We start from the raw sequence: 19,663 nt of genomic DNA, 5'->3' as shown, positions 1-19,663 counted from the left end.
ACATGCATGTAGCTAATATGGCAATATGTTTAATATTTGTTAAAGCTAGAGGTGTTCAAAAGACGATTTTACATACTTTTCTGATGTTTGAGATGCTCCATAATAAAAAGAAATCTTACAATCGATTGTATTTTAGATAGATGTTTATACTCAGCCTCAGAAGAAACAGAGTAAGCTCCTTGTTTTAAGAAGCAACCCTAACTAGCGATTCTAATGCGTTCCCGGATCACACAGTTTAAAGATGTGTCCAGTGTGCAACCTTTTTTCAGCTTTTGTTCCGAAGACAGCTCTGCCAGAACTTTCAGAATATGATTGTAACTGACAGAAAATTCAGATACGTTCTGGGGTTCAGAGCGTGCCCCGGAAAATTCTCCCAAAGGAATTTCCTTCAAAAATATTAACTTTTTTTTAGACGCAGACGTGGAGAATGGACTTGAGGACACAGGGAGGGGTAAGTGTAAGCTGGGACGAAGTGAGAGAGTGACATGGACATATATACAGTACGAAATGTAAAATAGATAGCTAGTGGGAAGCAGCCGCATAGCACAGGGAGATCAGCTCGGTGCTCTGTGACCACCTAGAGGGGTGGGATAGGGAGGGTGGGAGGGAGATGCAAGAGGGAGGAGATATGGGGATATCTGTATACGTATAGCTCATTCACTTTGTTATACAGCAGAAACTAACACACCGTTGTAAAGCAATTATACTCCAATAAAGATGTTAAAAAAATATTAACTTTTTTTGTACTATCAATGGGGTCAGTTGTTACTTTCAGAAGAGTCTGCTAATAGTGGTGCTTTCCTGTTCCATTCGAAAACAAAAACTTGACATTCAGGTTGTTCTACAGACATTAAATGGAAAACCACCCAAAAATTTCCTAAAGAAGAAGAGTTCCAAGTCTAAAAATACTTTACATAAATATGGTCCTACCATAGCCATGAAAATGGTCATGGGGAGCAAAACTCAGAGGCAAGTGATTACAAATTTGCCAACATCTTACCTATGTTTAGAAGGATAAATTTTAAATTGTTTTAATTATTAAACTGAGCATATTTTCTATTTCTTAGCCTGGTTCAGTTAATCTATTTCATTTATTTAATGGACATCACAGGTAACAGGGGACAATTTTTACTTTTTCCTGTAAGACAGGTTAAGTGTTTGGGAGTAAGGAAGGGCCAACCGCTGTTATTCCCATATGACAGATGGGAAACAACGATGGAGAGATTATGGAACCTGGCCAAGTCACACAGTCCAAATCATTAGGCTCCTACTTCAGTGTTATTTTCATTGGTCCTAATAAGAAAACTGGTGATTCAACAAAGAGAGTGCAAGGAAGGAGGAGGAGAAGGTAAGAATTACGAGTGGGAGGAGAAGCAGTGATTAAATAAATCAAGGTACAGTTTACTTAATATCAGACAGCTGTTAAAATAATGGTAATGAAGGCTATGGAAGACAAGGACAAAACAATATGTTAACTGTAAAGGTCAGTATACAAAATTATATATGAGCATCAATTACAGCTATACAAAAATAGAAAGATAAAATTATACACTAAAACAGAAGTACATACTATTATGTTCAAGTACCAACATTCAGGGACTTTTTCATTCCTTTTCTCTATTTTTCAAATTTTCCACCATGTGATAATACTTTGATAATTTCAAATATTTCAATAGGGCCTTGAGTGAGAAAAAACTATGAAACCTAGCAACCACTGGGAAAGTTCTGCTTGTTGTAGAGATAGCAACAAGAATGAATGTGCATGAATATTTTAGAACCACTTGTAATCTTCAAAAAAAAATGTTTAAACTGTGAAAGCGACAATAATTGGCTCAAAAGTCTCTTGTCCTTTCAGTTACTGGTGAAAATCTAGGTCAAGTTGATAATGACTTTCAATCAACTCCACCTCCTGACTTTTCAATTGAGTGACCTTTGGGGGATTAATTGGGGCTCCCATGTCATTTCCTAAGAATAGTTGTCTAGATCATAAAATTTAGGGGAATCTGACTTTCTCTTTGTGGAAATCCTATCCTAGATGCCTAGCACAAACGCAACAGACTAAATGGAAGAATAAAGCTATTACCCTCCCCAAAGGTGAGGAACACATAATAAGGGCAGAACAAGGAAATGTGTTCAGCTTCTCTGTAGGACCAGTAAATACAAGTTGATAAGATACTACATAAGCCAATAGGAAGTATAGATTCTAGCACACTTTTTAAGCTAAATCCATTTAAACATACTCAGCGATATATCCAAATACCTCTAAGAAAGATTTTATTTTAGGCACCCAAAGAACTCTGAATACTTAATGTAATCCAGACTTTAGAATTATGTTTTCCCTTATTTAAGTAGCAAAGTCGGAGTTTCCTGGTGGCGCAGTGGTTGGGAGTCTGCCTGCCAGTGCGGGGGGGGGGTGGGGGGCGGGTAGGTTCCGGGCCTGGTCCAGGAGGATCTCACGTGCGGAGATCCTCACGCGCAGAGGAGCTGAGCACATGCACCACAACTACTGAGCCTGCGCTCTAGAGCCCGTGAGCCACAGCTACTGAGGGCCGCTCGCCTGGAGCTCGTGCTCTGCAACAAGTGACACTGCCACGGCGAGAGGCCAGTGCACCTCAACGAACAGGCGCTGGCTACAACTGGAGGGGGCCCGTGCGCGGCGGCGAAGACCCAACGCAGCCAAAAATTAAAACAAAAAAAGTATTTAAATAAAATAAATATATAAATAGCAAAGTAACACACAAGATTGCTGTGTTTAGATGGCTTCGCCGTAAGTAGTATGTATGTATACATATATACACACCTACATACGGAGTGGTGTTCAAAATGTTTAACAACCTAAGTATACAGAACACTGTGGAAGACACAGCTCCCCCAGGCATTCACATAAGGGTGACTCTGAGGGAGCACCAACTGGCACCCACCAGGAACCAGATGAGACCAGGTGCCCTGCTGCCACCACCGGGGGTAAGCGGAGGTCTTGGTCTGCTGCGGCCAGTGGAACATGAAGATGGGACTTCGTGTCCCACCTTCGTGTGCGGGAGTTACGGAGGACTGGCTAGAAGGCCGGTGGGCATCAGTGCACCTCCCTCCAGTGCCCACTCTTGCTCTCCATGGTCATGGGGGGTCAGAGATCACTTGAGAGAACTGGCGGCAATGTTTCATTTTGTTTTTACCAAGTAGTACAGAATTATTTCAGTATTTTAACACCCTGTTTTTCTGGAGCATTCCACCTAACCATCACCTCACTCTTGCACAGTGGCAGCAGCACCCTCTGTCATTTATGCGGACAAATAACATAAACACACATAAACACACAAGTGTTCCACGAGCAAGAGCAGACCAAGACCCGCCGCAAAGAATATTATGTGGGTTCACACATTATCTACATATCTCCATGTGCATATTTATGCTGATGTATGTATCACTCACCAGAAACATTGATCCTTTCTGAAAAATTACCCACATCCAGTTCTCCTAAGTAAATGGAGGCCAGGTGTGATTCCGACTTTAGCTCCTACTGCAATTTTCCATTGGTTTTCGCAATGAGTGACGTGCCTAATGGGGTCAAGTATTTACCTACTGTCTCTCACATACATGCCCACCCTTTTACTCCGTTCTATAATATAATGCTAGGCTGTGAATCTGAAAACCATGTTTCCCAGGCTCCACTGCAGTCGGCTTCCTGCCAATAGGAGGCACTGGCGGAAATCAGCAGGTGGCAGGAGGGGAAAGGATGCTGTATTTTTTCTCTTTCATTCCCTCTCTCTCCTCTTTCTTCTTCCGACAATGACTCTGGAAGAATCGTCAGTCCCTCTTCCACAGCCCCAGCTCCGCTCTGGAGTGGCAGTTCCTCATCTGCTCTCGAAAGCAATGGTACCACCACCTCCTCCCTTTTGTGTCCCTAGACACAGGGGTGATAACTGCTTCCTAAAAAAGTTATTAATCTCTGGTTTACCTCGCCTTCCTGATTTTTGCCTCCCAACCTATTTCCTGTATTATATCTCCTCTCTTTGAAATACCTGATGCGGTTTGGTTTTCCTGGCTGATACAGAAATCTTCCCAAAATTGGTATCAACTCACTCTTGCATCTGTCTCCATCAAACAAAGAGCAGTGAAGGTACACCTTAAAAGGTTTGTCTGAACGTGGACTGATGCCTATCTTTTTAGGCTAACTAATAGGCTTTCCTGCATGCTACTGGGGGCTCAGATAAAGGGCACATCCTTTTTCTTGTTCTTTTCAAAGACTACAGAAAGACTGTTGTGTTCAGCAATATTTTGCTGGTTTATCTCAGTTTACCCTGTCATCCTAAGAGAAAAAAAATTTTTTTTCTGATTCTTTGTATCTGCCTCTTAAGTTCTTTTCCATTTGCTCTTATCTCCATAAGAGCCCAACTTGAGTTTTCAGCCTTTCCCTTGACCTTCATCTAATCCATTCCCCAATCTCTATCCTCTTTCCTTTTGTGTTTGTACCTGATGAATCACACCTTCACTTGCATCAAATAAAGTAAGCTGTTTTTCATTTGTAACAGCCTGTCATGCTCAGAGCCTGTATTACCAGAAATTTCTCATAAGCCCAACAGTAGTCCTTATCTACATATTCCTCAAAACTGAAAACACACTCCCCGTGTGTATCAGCAACACTTTAGTCCTTTTGCTATTAACCTCGGTGACACTATTACTGTCACATCAAGCATCCTTTACCTATTTTCCGGTTGGGTTTTATTCATTTTCTCTATTAGTTTCTGATCATGAATGTACTTTTACTTCATGTATTTGGATTTTTTTCACTGTCTTTTTTAAACTGTTAGAAACTCTTGGGTGTAATTGTGTCTGCTTCGGCAATGAGTTGGGTGAAAGCCATTTCTTCACAAAAGTACTTAAAAATTTTGGTATATAATGGCTTCAGTTCAGGCCCTGGAGACATGAGGAAATACACCTAACACTGCATCCTGTTTGGCGTCTGGTTTCTTTTCACAAAAGATACTACATTTATTGAATCCTTAAATTGGGGGCATTCACTTTAAACAGCAGCAGACTGCCAACAAAACTTGATCAACTAAACACCGTGAGTGAGCCCTGAATGCTATCTTATTTGATTAAGGCCTGAGACTGTTCCATCTGTATAGCCTTTTAAATCGATTTCAGGCACATGGATAGTGCATGTGTTCATTTCCAAACCAAAATAATTTACTATCATAAGTGAAAAATTGAAGAAGCCATAACTAATACTTAACAGTGTGCTTACTCTGTGCCAGGGTCAGTTCTACATACTTTAAGTATGTTAACTTATCTGATCCTCATAGCAGCCCTATAAGGGAGGGATTATTACTATCTCCATTTTGATATGAAGAAACTGAGGCACAGAGAGGTGGCATAACCTACCCTAGGTTGCACAGCTAGGAAATGGCAGAATGGGGATTTAATTCCAGACACTTTGATTCCAGGGTCCATGTTCATAACCACTACACCAAACTGCCTCTCAAATTCTCACCCGCATTCTTCAAGTATCTGCCAATCACATGTAGTTATCCAGGTTCTACTGCTGAGGTACTTTGTGCCCTGGTGATGCCCTTCTTAGCAGCAACAGCACTCATACTGATGAACAAAGTTATGGGGAGACGACTTATGTGCCGCACATTATGCTTTTACATTTATATAATCTCATTTAATCTTCTCAAAAATACTAAGACTTGGTTATTATTAGCTCCAGTATCCAGATAATCAAAGGAATGCTAACTGAAGTTAAATAACCTGCAGAAGATCAAACAACTAGCAAGTGGAAGAGGCAGAATCACTTCTTCGTCACCTAACAGTATGACCTCCCTTCTCTTCACTCATCCCACCCCAACCAGCTCTGGGAAAGCAGTTCCCACCCACTCTTCACCTCACTCCTCTGTTCCTCCAGCAGAGCTGCCTGCCAAGAACCCTGCAAAACCCCTTCTCTGATTACAAGTAGAGCTTCCTGGGCCCAGATTTCAGTCCTGGCTCTGACGCTTGGCATGGCACTGAGGAAATCACCTAACTTCTTTGAGTCCCTATGTCCTTTTCTGCGAGATGGGGATAAACACCATCTATTTCACAGGATCAGTGTGGGGCTTAAAAGATAATGTACATGAACGTGGCAAATGTGTCAGTATCTTTAATTATCATGCTAATAGTGAGATTTTTTCAGGATCAAAACAATGTATAATAAGATGGGCTGTCTGAGCTTTGGGATACTGTGAAGCACAATTATTTTCCTCCACAGCAACTGGATCAATACTTTGGAAGGCTATATCTTGGAGCCCAACTGAGAAACTTTCTAATTAATGCTTTCACTCACTTTTGAATAATCTTATAAAATTCCAATGTTCATCTATAAAGCTAGGATTGCTTACAGATATGCAACTTATTAAATCACAGTTTCAGGAAAGAGCTATACCTCAGAACCACTGTTATTCAGTGAATTCCAAAAAACTACTTTTTCCAGGAAATCTAGTGAATGATAAAAACAGGGGTTTTTGTGAGGAAGAAAAGTTCTTTACCAGAACTATCTGTAGGAAGGAAAATAACAGTGGTTATGATTAGAAAGGCCTGTAATGAATGTATCTACTGGAAAATATATGTCCCAAAATACTGGAATAAAAAAGAATTACTATTCCTCCATCAGTAACTTACTGCAAATATACAATCCAACTCACAATAAATTATAGAGTCATATGTATATGCACTTAGTTTGCCAAAACACTCATAAAGTTTAATGAAGTTAACTTCCAACAGGCAAGATTTATTACTGGTCATTTAATATGAATGAAGCACATAAAGACTGTTTAACAACAAACATCACACATTCACCATTAGAACATGCTCCCTAATTGTAAAATACTCAATTTGCTTAATTCTTTCCTTTATGATCAAAGTAGACCAAATCCAAGTCCATTTGCTTTATGGTACCCACTCAGCTACACATTCTTTCTGACACTTCCTTTATTTTGAATCTGCTCTACATCTTGTGATATGCCTGACATAATGAGGCTGATATCTAGCCAAGGAATGAATCAAAAGTTGGTGCTTTTTGGCACCACCAGATTTAACTGCCTGGACTTGGGTTAGCTGAAAGGCCGAGGCCAGTAAAACTTGCCTGAAAAAAAATACAGTAAATTTAGCACTTACTGCCTTGAGGTCTTCATTAACATGAGTATCATTCATTATAAATTCAGGATAGCCAACTTTTGCCAAAACAGCTCTTGCCTATAAAAAGGAAAAAGAAAAATGATGTCAGAGTTTCAGCACTTAAGTCATTAATAATCAAAGGACACAGGAATGCAGCCTTCATCTGAAAACTCCGTTTACTGAATATCTACTATATGTAACCGACTGTGAAGGGCAAAAAAGAAAAAAAAAATCTAAGTGAGTCCCTGCCCTCAGCATACTAAAAGCACAGTGAATGTAGCAAATAAGTATATAATACAAGATAAATAAAGGTTTAGATATAGACAATATTGTCTATAAATAATTTTATTTATAGACAATATTGTTATCAAAGTCCATAGCAGAGATTATTTGCTCATGGGGAAAATGCTTAATGGAGAAGGTGACCAAACTGAGTCTTAGAGAATGGATGGGATTTCAAAATGCAGAGCTGAGAGGAAGGACATTCCAGGAGAGCAAACAGCAGGGGCAAAGTCAGGGAGACGAAAAACAAAGAGCACATCAGAGAGATGGTGAGTAGTTTCCTGTAGCTGGAGAAGAAAGCACAAGGGGTGGACACAGAAAACAATGCAAGAAAGCCAGCTTTGGCCACATCACAGGGATTCCTGAATGCCATGCTAAGAGTCTATATTTTGTTTTACAGACAAGAGAGAACTAAATATTTTTAGCAGGAATAAAATGAGATGAGTCACCCTCCAGCGAAATTATCTGTGCAACTCCGTGAATGATGGCCAGGATACCAGAAAAATTGGAGGTAGGGAGTCCAGACTACTTTAAGATGCATCACAACCATCCTTTTGATAGACATACTACTTATTCCCTGTTTTACAGTTTATAGGCAATGGATAAAGGAAAAATAGGCACATACAAGGAGCCTCCACAGCAGGGACTGGCAAACTGTGGCCTATGAGCCAAATCTACTCTCTGCCCCGGCTCCCAACCCCAAATCTGTTTCTACAAATAAAGTTTCATTGGAACACAGCCACGCCCAGTCATTTACATGTAATCTATGGCTGCTTTTGCACTACAGCAGCAGAGTTAAATAGTTGGGACCGAAACCCCTTGGCTCACAAAGCCTCAAATATTTACTCTCTAGCACTTTAAAGAAAAGGTTTGCCAACCCTTGCTCTCAAGAAACTTTGTCTCTCTCCTCTCCCCAGATTCAGGGTTTCACAAAAACAAAAGAACAGCTTACTCAAAGAGTAAGCACAGTGTCAGGCCTCTCTGCCCAGATCCCCTGGGATCGCTTTTATCACCTCAGCATATCCCTCCCCAGCATCTGTGTTATTTTTCCTTTCTAATGGCCAGCACCTGAGACTGAAGGCCTGCCCTAGGGGTACTAGGACACCTTGCCTGCACTCAAAACAGTTTCCTCCTGGGAGTTTATCTGCTGTGGGCCCCCTTCTCCACTGCCATCCCAGCAGCCCTCAGCCAATGACTGCCTGTAGCAGGAACACGAAAGTCCAGCTCCTTTGCTTCAATTCAGGACACAATGTGAGGTATAATTTGCCCTCTGGAGATCCCCACAGGATCAGGCTATCTGAGACTTCCCCTGAAATGGCACCCTGGTCCGTCTCTCACCCTTCCCAGTCTGGCTTCCCTCATTCCCTCGCTGGTTTCTCCTGGGAGCACTTGCTGAATAAATCATACATCGTCTGCGCACAAATCCTCGTCTCCAGCTCTGCCTCAAGCAGTCCCAACATGAGACACCAGGCAACCCCAAACACATCGGTTTTATTCCAGCAAAGCCAAAACCAGTGACCTTTGTACACTGCTCTTAGTAATGAGTTTTTTCCTCAGTCCCTTCCTATTTTCCTCACTCAAGAAATAAATAGGATAAGATAGTATGTTTTCCTTATCTGCCCTGAGATAATTCAAATATTAAATATCAGCAGAAACTTGAAACTCAAGACTCAGAGAGGATTTTACAAGTGCCGCAGGACACAGTCATAATGGGTTTTGCTGTTCCAGAGCCTCAAATATAGCACAGATCAAATTTTGCCTTCAAAACCCTGTGAGTTACACTGAAAGCCTGATATGACCCAAAGAGCGGATAACCAGAGGTTACAACTCGCCCCCAACACCAAACAATACATCATATGTCTACAGGTTACCTCGTTCCGAGATTGTTCTGTTACTTCCCTCGTATTTAATTCTTCACTATACTTAGCTCGCCACAAGTCAGATACATAATAACTATAACAAAGAGCTCCAGATTGTCTCAAAAAAAAGAAAGAAATATACAAGTTCAGTCATCCACAATTGTTTTCTGAACCCTGGTCTTTCCGGAGCACGCTGGTGAATCATGGATTGTTTTTCAAACCTCACGCTCTGGGACCCCCACTGCACTGTAGAGCTGCACAGAGTATATGACCTTCTGCACTGTATATGCAGGTCACTGAATCCTTTTTTATTATTTATTTAGCAACACCATGACTTGAAGAGAGCCAGAATGATGATACAAAGAATCTCTATTCATCTAAGAACACAAAGATAAATAATACTAGTAGCAACACTGCCAACATCTGAAAAGAATGCTCTCCTTCCCCAAAAATGTGCTGTGTTGTTATGCCTCTATTCAAACCCAAATGCTCCTTCTGCCAGTCTGTTGTCACTTCCACACCATCCCACCCCACCCCGTTCTACATTCTTCCCTGAGAAGCCTCAGAACTACATCTCCCAAAACCCCACGGGACATGACTGCAGGTTAGACTCTGTGAATGAGAAGCACTCATAGGAGACTGGAAAAGTAGCGGAGGAGACACTATTTATCCACTCGCTGCTGGTAGCTATGGGCAGGCACATGGGCATCTGCAGACAGCAGATAAAGAGCTTTGCCAGCAGCTTCCAAGCATTCTCCTGAGAAGAGCCCTTTCGTGTGCGGGCAGCAGAGACCACTGGCAGGCTCTGCCCTTCACTCCCCAGCCCTCCTGATGACTGCATAAGCCTCCAAATCCCCATATTAAACATCTTTCCGCTTGACACACTTAGAAGGGCACCCATTTTCCTGAATAAACTCTGATATACCCTTTAAAGCAAATAATGATCACATCACTTTTTAATTTTTTCAGAATGGAAGAAATGAAGCACAAATAGCTTGATGGCTTGTGAAGGGAAAAGCATTAGTGAAGCAGGCCTGAAATCAATTACTCCATGGGTTATAAGGACAAGAAGGAAAGGCAAGGTCCAATGCAAACACTGAGAGAACAGTGGGATAAATAAAAAACAGACTGCATGTTATATCCTGCAAGAAATATTTCCCAGTCTGCTTATGGCTGATCAAAAACTCCAGAGTCTTCCATAACCAGTGCATGCATTTCTATCCCTTATTCACAGAGACCTTCAGAAAGGGCTGCACATGACAACTGGACCTTCTTCCTCAATAAAGGAGGCTCAAATGATCTTTACTACCTGTGTGACCCTGAGCAAAGTACTTAACTTTTCTGAAGCAAATACTGCCTATTATATATCCAATATCCACATTCCTTTCCCTTGCTTACTATCAGACCCCAGTTCTTCTCAGGATGACAATGGACCCAACAAAAAACAGCTGCATCACCCAACTTCCTTTGCAGTTACAGTTGGCTACGGGATGAGATTTTGGCCAATGACACATAACCAAAAGTCCTTGTTGCACTCCCAGGAATCTGTTTTAAAAGACGAAGACTCAGCTGGCATGTGCCCTCTGCCTGCAGTCCACAGTTTCTCAACCTTAGCAATATTGACATTTGGGGCCAGGTAATTCTTATTGTGGGAGCTGTCCTGTAGACTGTAGGATGTTTAGAAGCATCTTTGGTTTCTACATACTAGATGCCACTAGCAACACCACCTCACAACTCGTGACAACCAAATGTCTTCAGACATTGCCAAATGTCCCCTAGGGGCAAAACTGCCTGCTGGGTAAGAACCACTGCTTTAGCCTTTCCTCTTCCTCCTTCCTGCAATGCTGATGCAATGGCAGAGATAGGGCAGCCATCTTGTAATCACAGGGTAACAAACAAGAGGAAGAAATTGACATGCGAAAGAGGGTGGAATGAAGAGTTGGTGCCATCTGAAGCCCACCATATCAGGCATGAACTGCCTCCCTTCCCCCTCTATGACATGAGGAAAATAAAGTCCTATTTGTCTGAGGCATTATATATAATGTTTTCTACTAGCTGCAGCTGAATGTAATCCTAACATGATCTCCTTTTCATCAGATATAGCCTGAGGAAAAAAATATAGTACCTGTACTTCATTGGTTTGTCTGCAAGGATTCACGAAGACATTGCACACAAAGCACTTTTTTATGCCTTGGTCCAGAGTACATGATGAATAAATGTTGGCTGTAGATTATACAGAGAAAGTAGAAACATGACTTCTTCCAAGGATCTGGAGTAACACTGTTCTGTACCTATTTGGATGGTCTTTTAGGGGAACCCAGGCCAGATTACATCCTTAACCAAATACCTGAACTCCCCTGGGGAATAATGTCACTCTTTTTAGTCACAGGTCAAGTTTCAGGGGGCCACACAACGTAGTGAGAGACGAAGGTTGTTGAAGCAACCCTGTGATCAATGGGGAGACAGATGTGCCCATGAGACGCTTGGAGCATGGTGGAAGATTTCCTGAGCAAAGCCAGACTCTAAGCATGAGCCAGGAGAATCCAGGCTATTCAAATCCCCCCAAAATTCTGAGGACTCTTCTGAGGGCCACTATTTGCACACCTCAGAAAATGGACACAAGAAACACTATGAAAGCTGATCTTAGCAAAGATCAAAGAAAAGGTTGCCTTTAGCATTCACCATCTTGGTTTCTGTTTTCCTTTCCTTTCTCTTGCCTGTATCCATTCCTCCCAGTACCTAGCAGGCCCTGTGTGTTCATACCACTTGCTCTCTGATCATACCCAAAATTGGCCTTTCCTTGGCAATGCACTGTGCCCCAAAGTCATCTTCCCCTTCCCTCCTCATCCATCAAAACTGTTACTCCCTCATGGCAGCTAACCTATTAGCTGTCATTGGGGCCTCAAACTAATTTATAAGATGTGAGTGACTAATACCAATCTAATGTATTAACTCTGGAGAAGTATCTGTATTTAAAAGAGTAGTTCATTAACCAAAGGGATAAATCAAATTATAAGGGAGGTTTCTGTAGCTATCAGAACCTTCTTTCTGATACTACTCAAATCAAGCTAATGGCCTATTCCACTTAATCCCCATTGTGTTCCCCACATGAAATACAGTGCCGGGCATATAGCAAGTGATCAATGCTCAATAAATATTGATTCATGTATTGAGTAATTTAGTTGATAAACCCATTCTGATCAATGTCAAGAATAGTATCAGAAAATATAAAAGGTTATAGTCTAACACATGACCAAGAACATCATTCATTGCTGCTCCTGTCAAGGTACATTTCCATATAAACTGATCTTACCAAAAGAGATAAAATGAGGGAAAAAAGAGAGACTTTCTGAGAACCTAGGGAACTTTCTGGAAAATGGAGCAATGTTTAAAATCCATTGGGAGGGGCTTCCCTGGTGGCGCAGTGGTTGAGAGTCCGCCTGCCGATGCAGGGGACACGGGTTCGTGTCCCCGTCCGGGAGGATCCCACATGCCGTGGAGCGGCTGGGCCCGTGGGCCATGGCCGCTGAGCCTGCGCGTCTGGAGCCTGTGCTCCTCAATGGGAGAGGACACAACAGTGAGAGACCCGCGTACCGCAAAACAAAACAACAACAAAAAAAATCCATTGGGACTGGGGCTTCCCCGGTGGTCCAGGGGTCAAGAATCCGTGTTCCAATGCAGGGGACACGGGTTCGATCCCTGGTCAGGGAAGTAAGATCCCACATGCTACGAGGCAACTAAGCCTGAGAGCCGCACTTACCGAGCCTGCGCACTACAACTAGAGAGGCAACGGGCCTCAACTACAGAGGCAAAGCGCTCTGGAGCCCGCAGGCCACAACTAGAGAGAAACCCACGCACCGCAACAAAAAGATCCCACATGCCACAACTAAGATTCGACACAGCCAAAATAAATAAATAATAAATGAATAAATAAATAAAATTTGTTTTAAAAATCCATTAGGACTGACTTTTTTTTTTCTTTGCTGTGTTGGGTCTTCACCACTGCGCACGGGCTTTCTCCAGTTGTGGCGAGCAGGGGCTACTCTTCGTTGCAGTGGGCGGGCTTCTCATCGCAGTGGTTTCTCTTGCCATAGAGCACAGGCTCTAGGCGCCCGGGCTTCAGTAGTTGCAGCACGCGGGCTCAGTAGTTGTGGCACGTGGGCCCTAGAGCACATGGGTTTCAGCAGTTGTGGCGCGCAGGCTCGGTAGTCGTGGCTCACGGGCTCTAGAGCACAGGCTCAGTAGCTGTGACACACAGCCTTCGTTGCTCCACAGCACGTGGGATCTTCCCAGACCAGGTAGCAAACCCATGTCTCCTGCATTGGCAGGCAGATTCTTAACCACTGCACCTCCAGGGAAGTCCTGGGACTGACGTGACAGCAACCAAAACTGTATTTTTTAATATAAGCTATTTCAATCAAACAACAAATACTTATTGAGAATGCCGTTGAGGCTCAGGACTCTCCTCAGTGCTAAAGAAATATAAAAATATATAAGACGATCCATGGCCTCACTGTATTTATATTAAAAGACTGAAGAAAAACATTCTATGACAACTTGCCATAATCGCTATTACAAAGTATGAGCAGTTTTTTAATTATCTGAACCTCTCTGTTCCTCAGTTTCCTCATCTGTAAAATGTGGATAAAATTACTTCTAATACCAATGCAGTGAAATAGAGAGTTGAAAGAAGTATTTGGATAACAAAGGAATTGGGAAAGGATAATTTGGATTACCTAGATCAGGGGTTAATAACCTTTTTCTGTAAAGGGCCAGATGGTAAATATTTTCAGCTTTGCAGGCCATATGGTCTCTGTCACAACTATTCAACTCTGCATTGTACCTGGGAGAGCAGCTGTGGACACCACGTAAATGAATGACTGTGGCTGTATGCCAATAAAACTTTATTTACAGACACTACTGAGATTTGAATCGCATATCACTTTTATGTAACATGATATATTCCTCTTCTTTTGACTTTTCAAAACAATTTTAAGAGGTAAAATCCTTGCTTAGCTTGGGGGCCATACAAAAACAGGCAGCATGCTAAATATGGCTCAAGAGCCACACTTTCCTGGGCTGACACATAATTCACTGAGGGTAGGTTGTTCATTGAGTTGCCTCCATTAATGGCACAGGGTCTAGTACACAGTAAGTGCTCAACAGTGCTTGCTAAAGTGATCCACGCTGAACAGGGTGGGGTGTGTGCATGTGTGTGCATGGCTCAGCTAGTAAGTTTTATATTTGTTTTTATTTTGCTCTTTGCTATTACTAACATGTACATGCAACAAATCTTAGTCACTTGGGGGTTTATTCCTTGCCCTAAAGTCTTAGGGCTAGAACTTTATAATCACAATTAATTTCTGTGGAGACAACAGACAGTTCATGAAGTAAAGATTATTACTTTGAGAGAGAAAAACTATCACAAATGAACTAGAAAAACAAGGAACACTGAAAACTTAAAACACAACATGATTTAAACTCTCAAGTCACCTCTCCTTCCCAGAATTTTCCACAAGGTACACTACAACTTGATAGTGCTGGTGGGAAGAACAGAACCAAACATAATTCTGCTTTATTTGCCTGTGAGCGCTGAAACAACATGTAATTTTTACACAAATGACCAAACTAATTTAAAGATTGGTTAGCTTGACTGCTTTATCCTAAATTTTCAAAGCCACTTAATATTAAGCTGATCGGCAGAAATCAAGACAGAAAGCTCATTTGTTTTAATCCCCACTGACCTGGCAATTTAGGAGAGTCAGGAAAATTCTCAAATGTCTTGCATGTACTACATCAAAAGCATCACTTTAAACACTTAATTAAACAGCTTTGTGTTTCCTCTACATAGTTAAGTCGCTTAGCATATTTTTTCTCTTTTATTAATTTAACTAACTTAAGAAAAAAATGGAACAATTGATGATCAACTGCCCTTTTACAAACAATTTATAGCACAACTTTCTTAACGCTTGCAACAGCTGTGAAAGCGTCAGTCAGGCTTCACCACGCCAAGGTCTCGTTTTCTCTCATGAGTTCTACAATAACTATTAAACATCAATCAAAATTCTGAGCTTTAAGCATCGGAAGGTTCAGGAAACTGTACATCAATTACACTATCCCTCAAAACAGTAGCAATTTCCATAATGCCAAAAAAATGATTGACTAGTGTAGATGTCCTGGCTGAAGATATTATCCTAAGCACAGCTAATGGTATTAATGAAAATTAGGCTGGAGAACAGGCTTTAATATCCTTTGGGGCTTTCTGAATTCCACAAATAATAACAATGCAGTTATCTGACAAATCAAATTTCACCTTCTTGACAAGAATGGCAATGATTTATCATGAGTCTTCAAAAACTTTAATTCTGCAAATTGCTTTCGGGTGTGGTTCACAGGCTCATGCATCATGCTGGGGGGAGAATAGATAAGCGCCCCCCATGAATCACAGAGGGGTGGGGGGGGGCGGTACGCAGGCCTCTCACTGTTGTGGCCTCTCTCGTTGCAGAGTACAGGCTCCAGACGTGCAGGCTCAGCGGCCATGGCTCACGGGCCCAGCCGCTCTGCGGCATGTGGGATCTTCCCGGACCAGGGCACGAACCCGTGTCCCCTGCATCGGCAGGCGGACTCTCAACCACTGCGCCACCAGGGAAGCCCAATCACAGAGCTTTTAAAGTGCAAGTCATAGTTCTGATTTTGCAAAAGCTGGAAGACAGGAATGCTCAGATTTCAGGTCTTCCACCCTTAACCCTTCCTGAATAATGTCCCAGTGTAGCCGACAATCCCCATTTCTCTCTGACATGGACAACATTCTAAGAAGGTATGTTCCAAATTATAAAGCAGCTCCATCCATCCATCTTCTCCCTTGAAAATACTTACGCCAGGACTTTCCTGGTGGTGCAGTGGTTGGGAATCTGCCTGCCAATGCAGGGGACACAGGTTCGAGCCCTGGTCCAGGAGGATCCCACATGCCGTGGAGCAACTAAGCCTGTGAGCCACAACTACTGAGCCTGCGCTCTAGAGCCCGCGAGCCACAACTACTGAAGCCCGTGTGCCTAGAGCCCGTGCTCCGCAACAAGAGAAGCCACCACAATGAGAAGCCCGCGCACCGCAATGAAGAGTAGCCCCTGCTCACCGCAACTAGAGAAAGCCTGGGCGCAGCAACGAAGACCCAATGCAGTCAAAAAATTAATTTTTTTAAAAAAATAAAATACCTACTCCATCTATCTTGAAGGTGGGCAGTTTTTCCAGTCCAAAAAGGGAAAGTACTCTGGTATAGGTAAATCATAATTTAGCCACACCGGCACTAAACAGTTTCCTGGTATCATTGTGATAGTCCTCTCACTTGGGTGAGCCCTGCACCCAACAGTTTTTAAAAAAAGAACATTTGGGTTTTCTTTGAACATAGATGGAGCAGGGAGTAACAACAGAGTTAAGAACCCTAAACCATCCTATGATTACTCCATAAAACAACACATCTCTCTGATGGTAGGGGCATTACCTTAAAAATAGTGGCAACTCTCACATATCCCCTTTGAAGCTGAATAGGAGAGTGTCAATGTCTTTTTATTACCTTCAGTTACATGTGGTAAACTGCTCACAAAGTTTTCACAAATAGAACAGCTGCTAGACCTGATTAAATGAATATCCTAAGCTTCAATTAACCAAATCCATTTGTCCAGACATAGCCAAGATGATAAAAGCCCGAGAGCCAGAACAATCCTATATTACAGTTAGGCTTTTAGATGAGCCAAAGTAAGTGGTATTTTTCTCTGCCCCACACGCAGGGCTCTACGTCATGGGTCAGCAAACAAAAGCCAACAGGCCAAAACAAGCCTGCCACCTACTTCTGTAAAAAACACTGTTTTGGAACATGGTGAAGGGGTCCAAAATATGTCACTGCAGCATAAGAATTATTTTGAGCTGAAGGCATTTGAGAATCAACAGATACAGGAAGAGGCCTTCTATGCACTCCCCTTATCTGCCTAAAAGCAGGCCTTCCAAAAGAATTCCAGTGTCATAAATCCCTCTTAAGGGAGGCTTCTCATACCAGGGGGAAAGAGTGACTCCTATCACCAGAGATGAGAAGTCAGTGCCAGGATGAGAAACTGCATACACAGACCTTACTAAATCAAACCTTACCTTCCATTAGTTTCCCCCACGTATTTCTCAGTCATATCCCACCATTTATTGTTCCTTGAAATCTGTGTATAAAATAAATAACCTACAAGGATATACTGCACAGTACAAGGAATATAGCTAATATTTTATAACTATAAATGGAGTATACTCTTTAAAATTTGTGAACCACTATGTTGTACACCTGAAAGTTATATAATACTGTGAATCAACTGTACCTCAATAAAAGAATAATAAAGTGTTTTTTTTAAAAGATGGCATATGAAGCCCAAATTCTCACTGCTTCTTTGAGCTGCATTTTCTGTGAGCTCCCACCTACCTAAGGGAATAAACTTTGTCTTTTCTCCTGCTAATCCACCTTCTGTCAGTTTAATTTGCAGACCCCCAAACACTGAACCTCAAAGGGTAGTAGAAGTTTTTCCTCTCCAACAAAAGCCATGTTTATTTGTTTATGGATTGTCTGTGGCCACTTTCACGCTACAGATGCAGAGCTGAGTAGTTGCAAGAGAGACCATAGGGCCCCCAAAGCCTAAAATATTTACTATCTGTTTACTATCTGGTTCTTTGCAGAAAAATTATGCCAACACCTCTTCTACATAAGAAGGTCCCAAATTTTTCAAAACTAATAGTAAAGATAGCAAGGGAAAAATAGGGACGAAGGTTAATCTTTTTGGACAGGTTCATCAGATATAAACATGTGATTAAACTTATAATAATGCTTCATGTTTTGTTGAGGTAAATACCTGAATTTGAAAACAGAGCCAGCATACAAATATTAACCAGAAATGGGAATACCAATGAAAAATCAATACACTTTTTGAGGAAAAGAAAAAATGTATACAAATGACTAAAAACCATTTTCAAATGGCTTAGAAATGCACATTGAACACCTAGTCCCTAACACCTAACATTTTCTCAGATAAACTTCATCAGCCACTTAATCCTCCTCCCAGTTGTTAAATTACTTACTTAAACAGGAGGCAAGCTGGAGATTAACTTCAATAACATATCCTGTTCCCTCATCAACAGTCCACCTGAACCGGAATTGTCCTCATTTATTCCATTGAGGTTTACCTCTGACGTGAATGATTCTTTACCAGCCTGAAAAAACTTCAAACTACCTCCCTCATAACACAGGGGAGAGATCAAATGAGATATCTGCTAAATTATTAAATTAGGTAAATGTAAACTGTCACACGGTTTTCCTAAAAGAAGCAGAGTTTCTCAACCTTGGTACTACTGACATTTAGGCCAAATTATTCTCATTTGTGGGGGTCTGTCCTGTGCACTGTGGGATGTTTAGTAGCATCCTTGACCTCTACCCACTACATGCCAGTCAACTCTCCCCTGTTCCCAGCTGTGGCCAAAAATGTCTCCAGACGTTGCCAAATGTCCCCTGGGGGTACAATATCACCCTGAGTTAAGAACCACTGCTGCAGGGGACCCTCATGCATGCTCAGGTGTGAGACACAATCTGACCTAGACTGTGGTACTTGTCAAGCCATCTGGACCCACTTGGGAGAACCCCTGACATTGTATCCATATTACCCATTTCTAAGAAGGGGGCTCATCCAGTCCTTCAATATTCCTTAGGCATTTCATTAATGGTCACCACTATTATGTCATTAGGAGTATTTTATGGAGAAAACACCATGATCTTCTCTCCCATCAATTTTTTAATGTGCCTCAGGCAATTGCAGTTCAACCTAATTTCTGGTCAATGCCACCTAAATCCCAGGATGATAGAGGCAAAGAATTAACAACTGGAAAGTGCTTTGCAACTATAAGTCATGATAGAAATATACCCCAAGATCTCAGAGATATTCACATTAAAAGTTCTAATAACTTTTCTCTGAGTAGCTTGGTAAAATATATTTTTAAGTACTTTGAGGCATCTAAAAAGCCACGTTAATACAATTACAGTTCACTGAAAAATTAGCAATTTCAAAGTACAATCCACTTGGAGAGCTAAAATCAGTCATAGCAGGGTAATATTCTATTTAATTATAAAGATTAATTCAACCTTCATTTATTTGTGCATGCGTTTGGTCTTTTCATTTTTCACACAACACCCGAGATTCAAATACCATCTGGTAGAATTGCCAAACAAGTTTCAGTAGCATCTATTAGAGTTACAGATTTCATTTCAAAGTGAAATTGATAAAAGGACAGGGGGAGAGGGGGAAAAAGGGAGGTAGAAGCAGTAGAGACTCAATTTAATCTCCAAAATACAC

General features: G+C 41.7%; 1 protein-coding gene across 1 annotated transcript in view; it reads right to left on the bottom strand.

Moving 5' to 3' along the window:
* The window catches only part of PHEX (phosphate regulating endopeptidase X-linked), a 195,912-nt gene that overhangs the window by 60,098 nt on the left and 116,151 nt on the right, over window positions 1–19,663 (bottom strand). Inside the window, exon 13 of the mRNA XM_082610379.1 lies at window positions 7,153–7,230. Coding sequence (XP_082466505.1) covers window positions 7,153–7,230 — 78 coding nt within the window. The remainder of the gene's footprint in view (window positions 1–7,152; window positions 7,231–19,663) is intronic.

The sequence above is a fragment of the Mesoplodon mirus genome (genome assembly GCF_964341445.2).
Source record: "Mesoplodon mirus genome assembly, chromosome: X".
Lineage (NCBI taxonomy): Eukaryota > Metazoa > Chordata > Mammalia > Artiodactyla > Ziphiidae > Mesoplodon > Mesoplodon mirus.
Note: the sequence above shows the minus strand (reverse complement) of the source record. Positions and strands in the feature narration are given on the sequence as shown.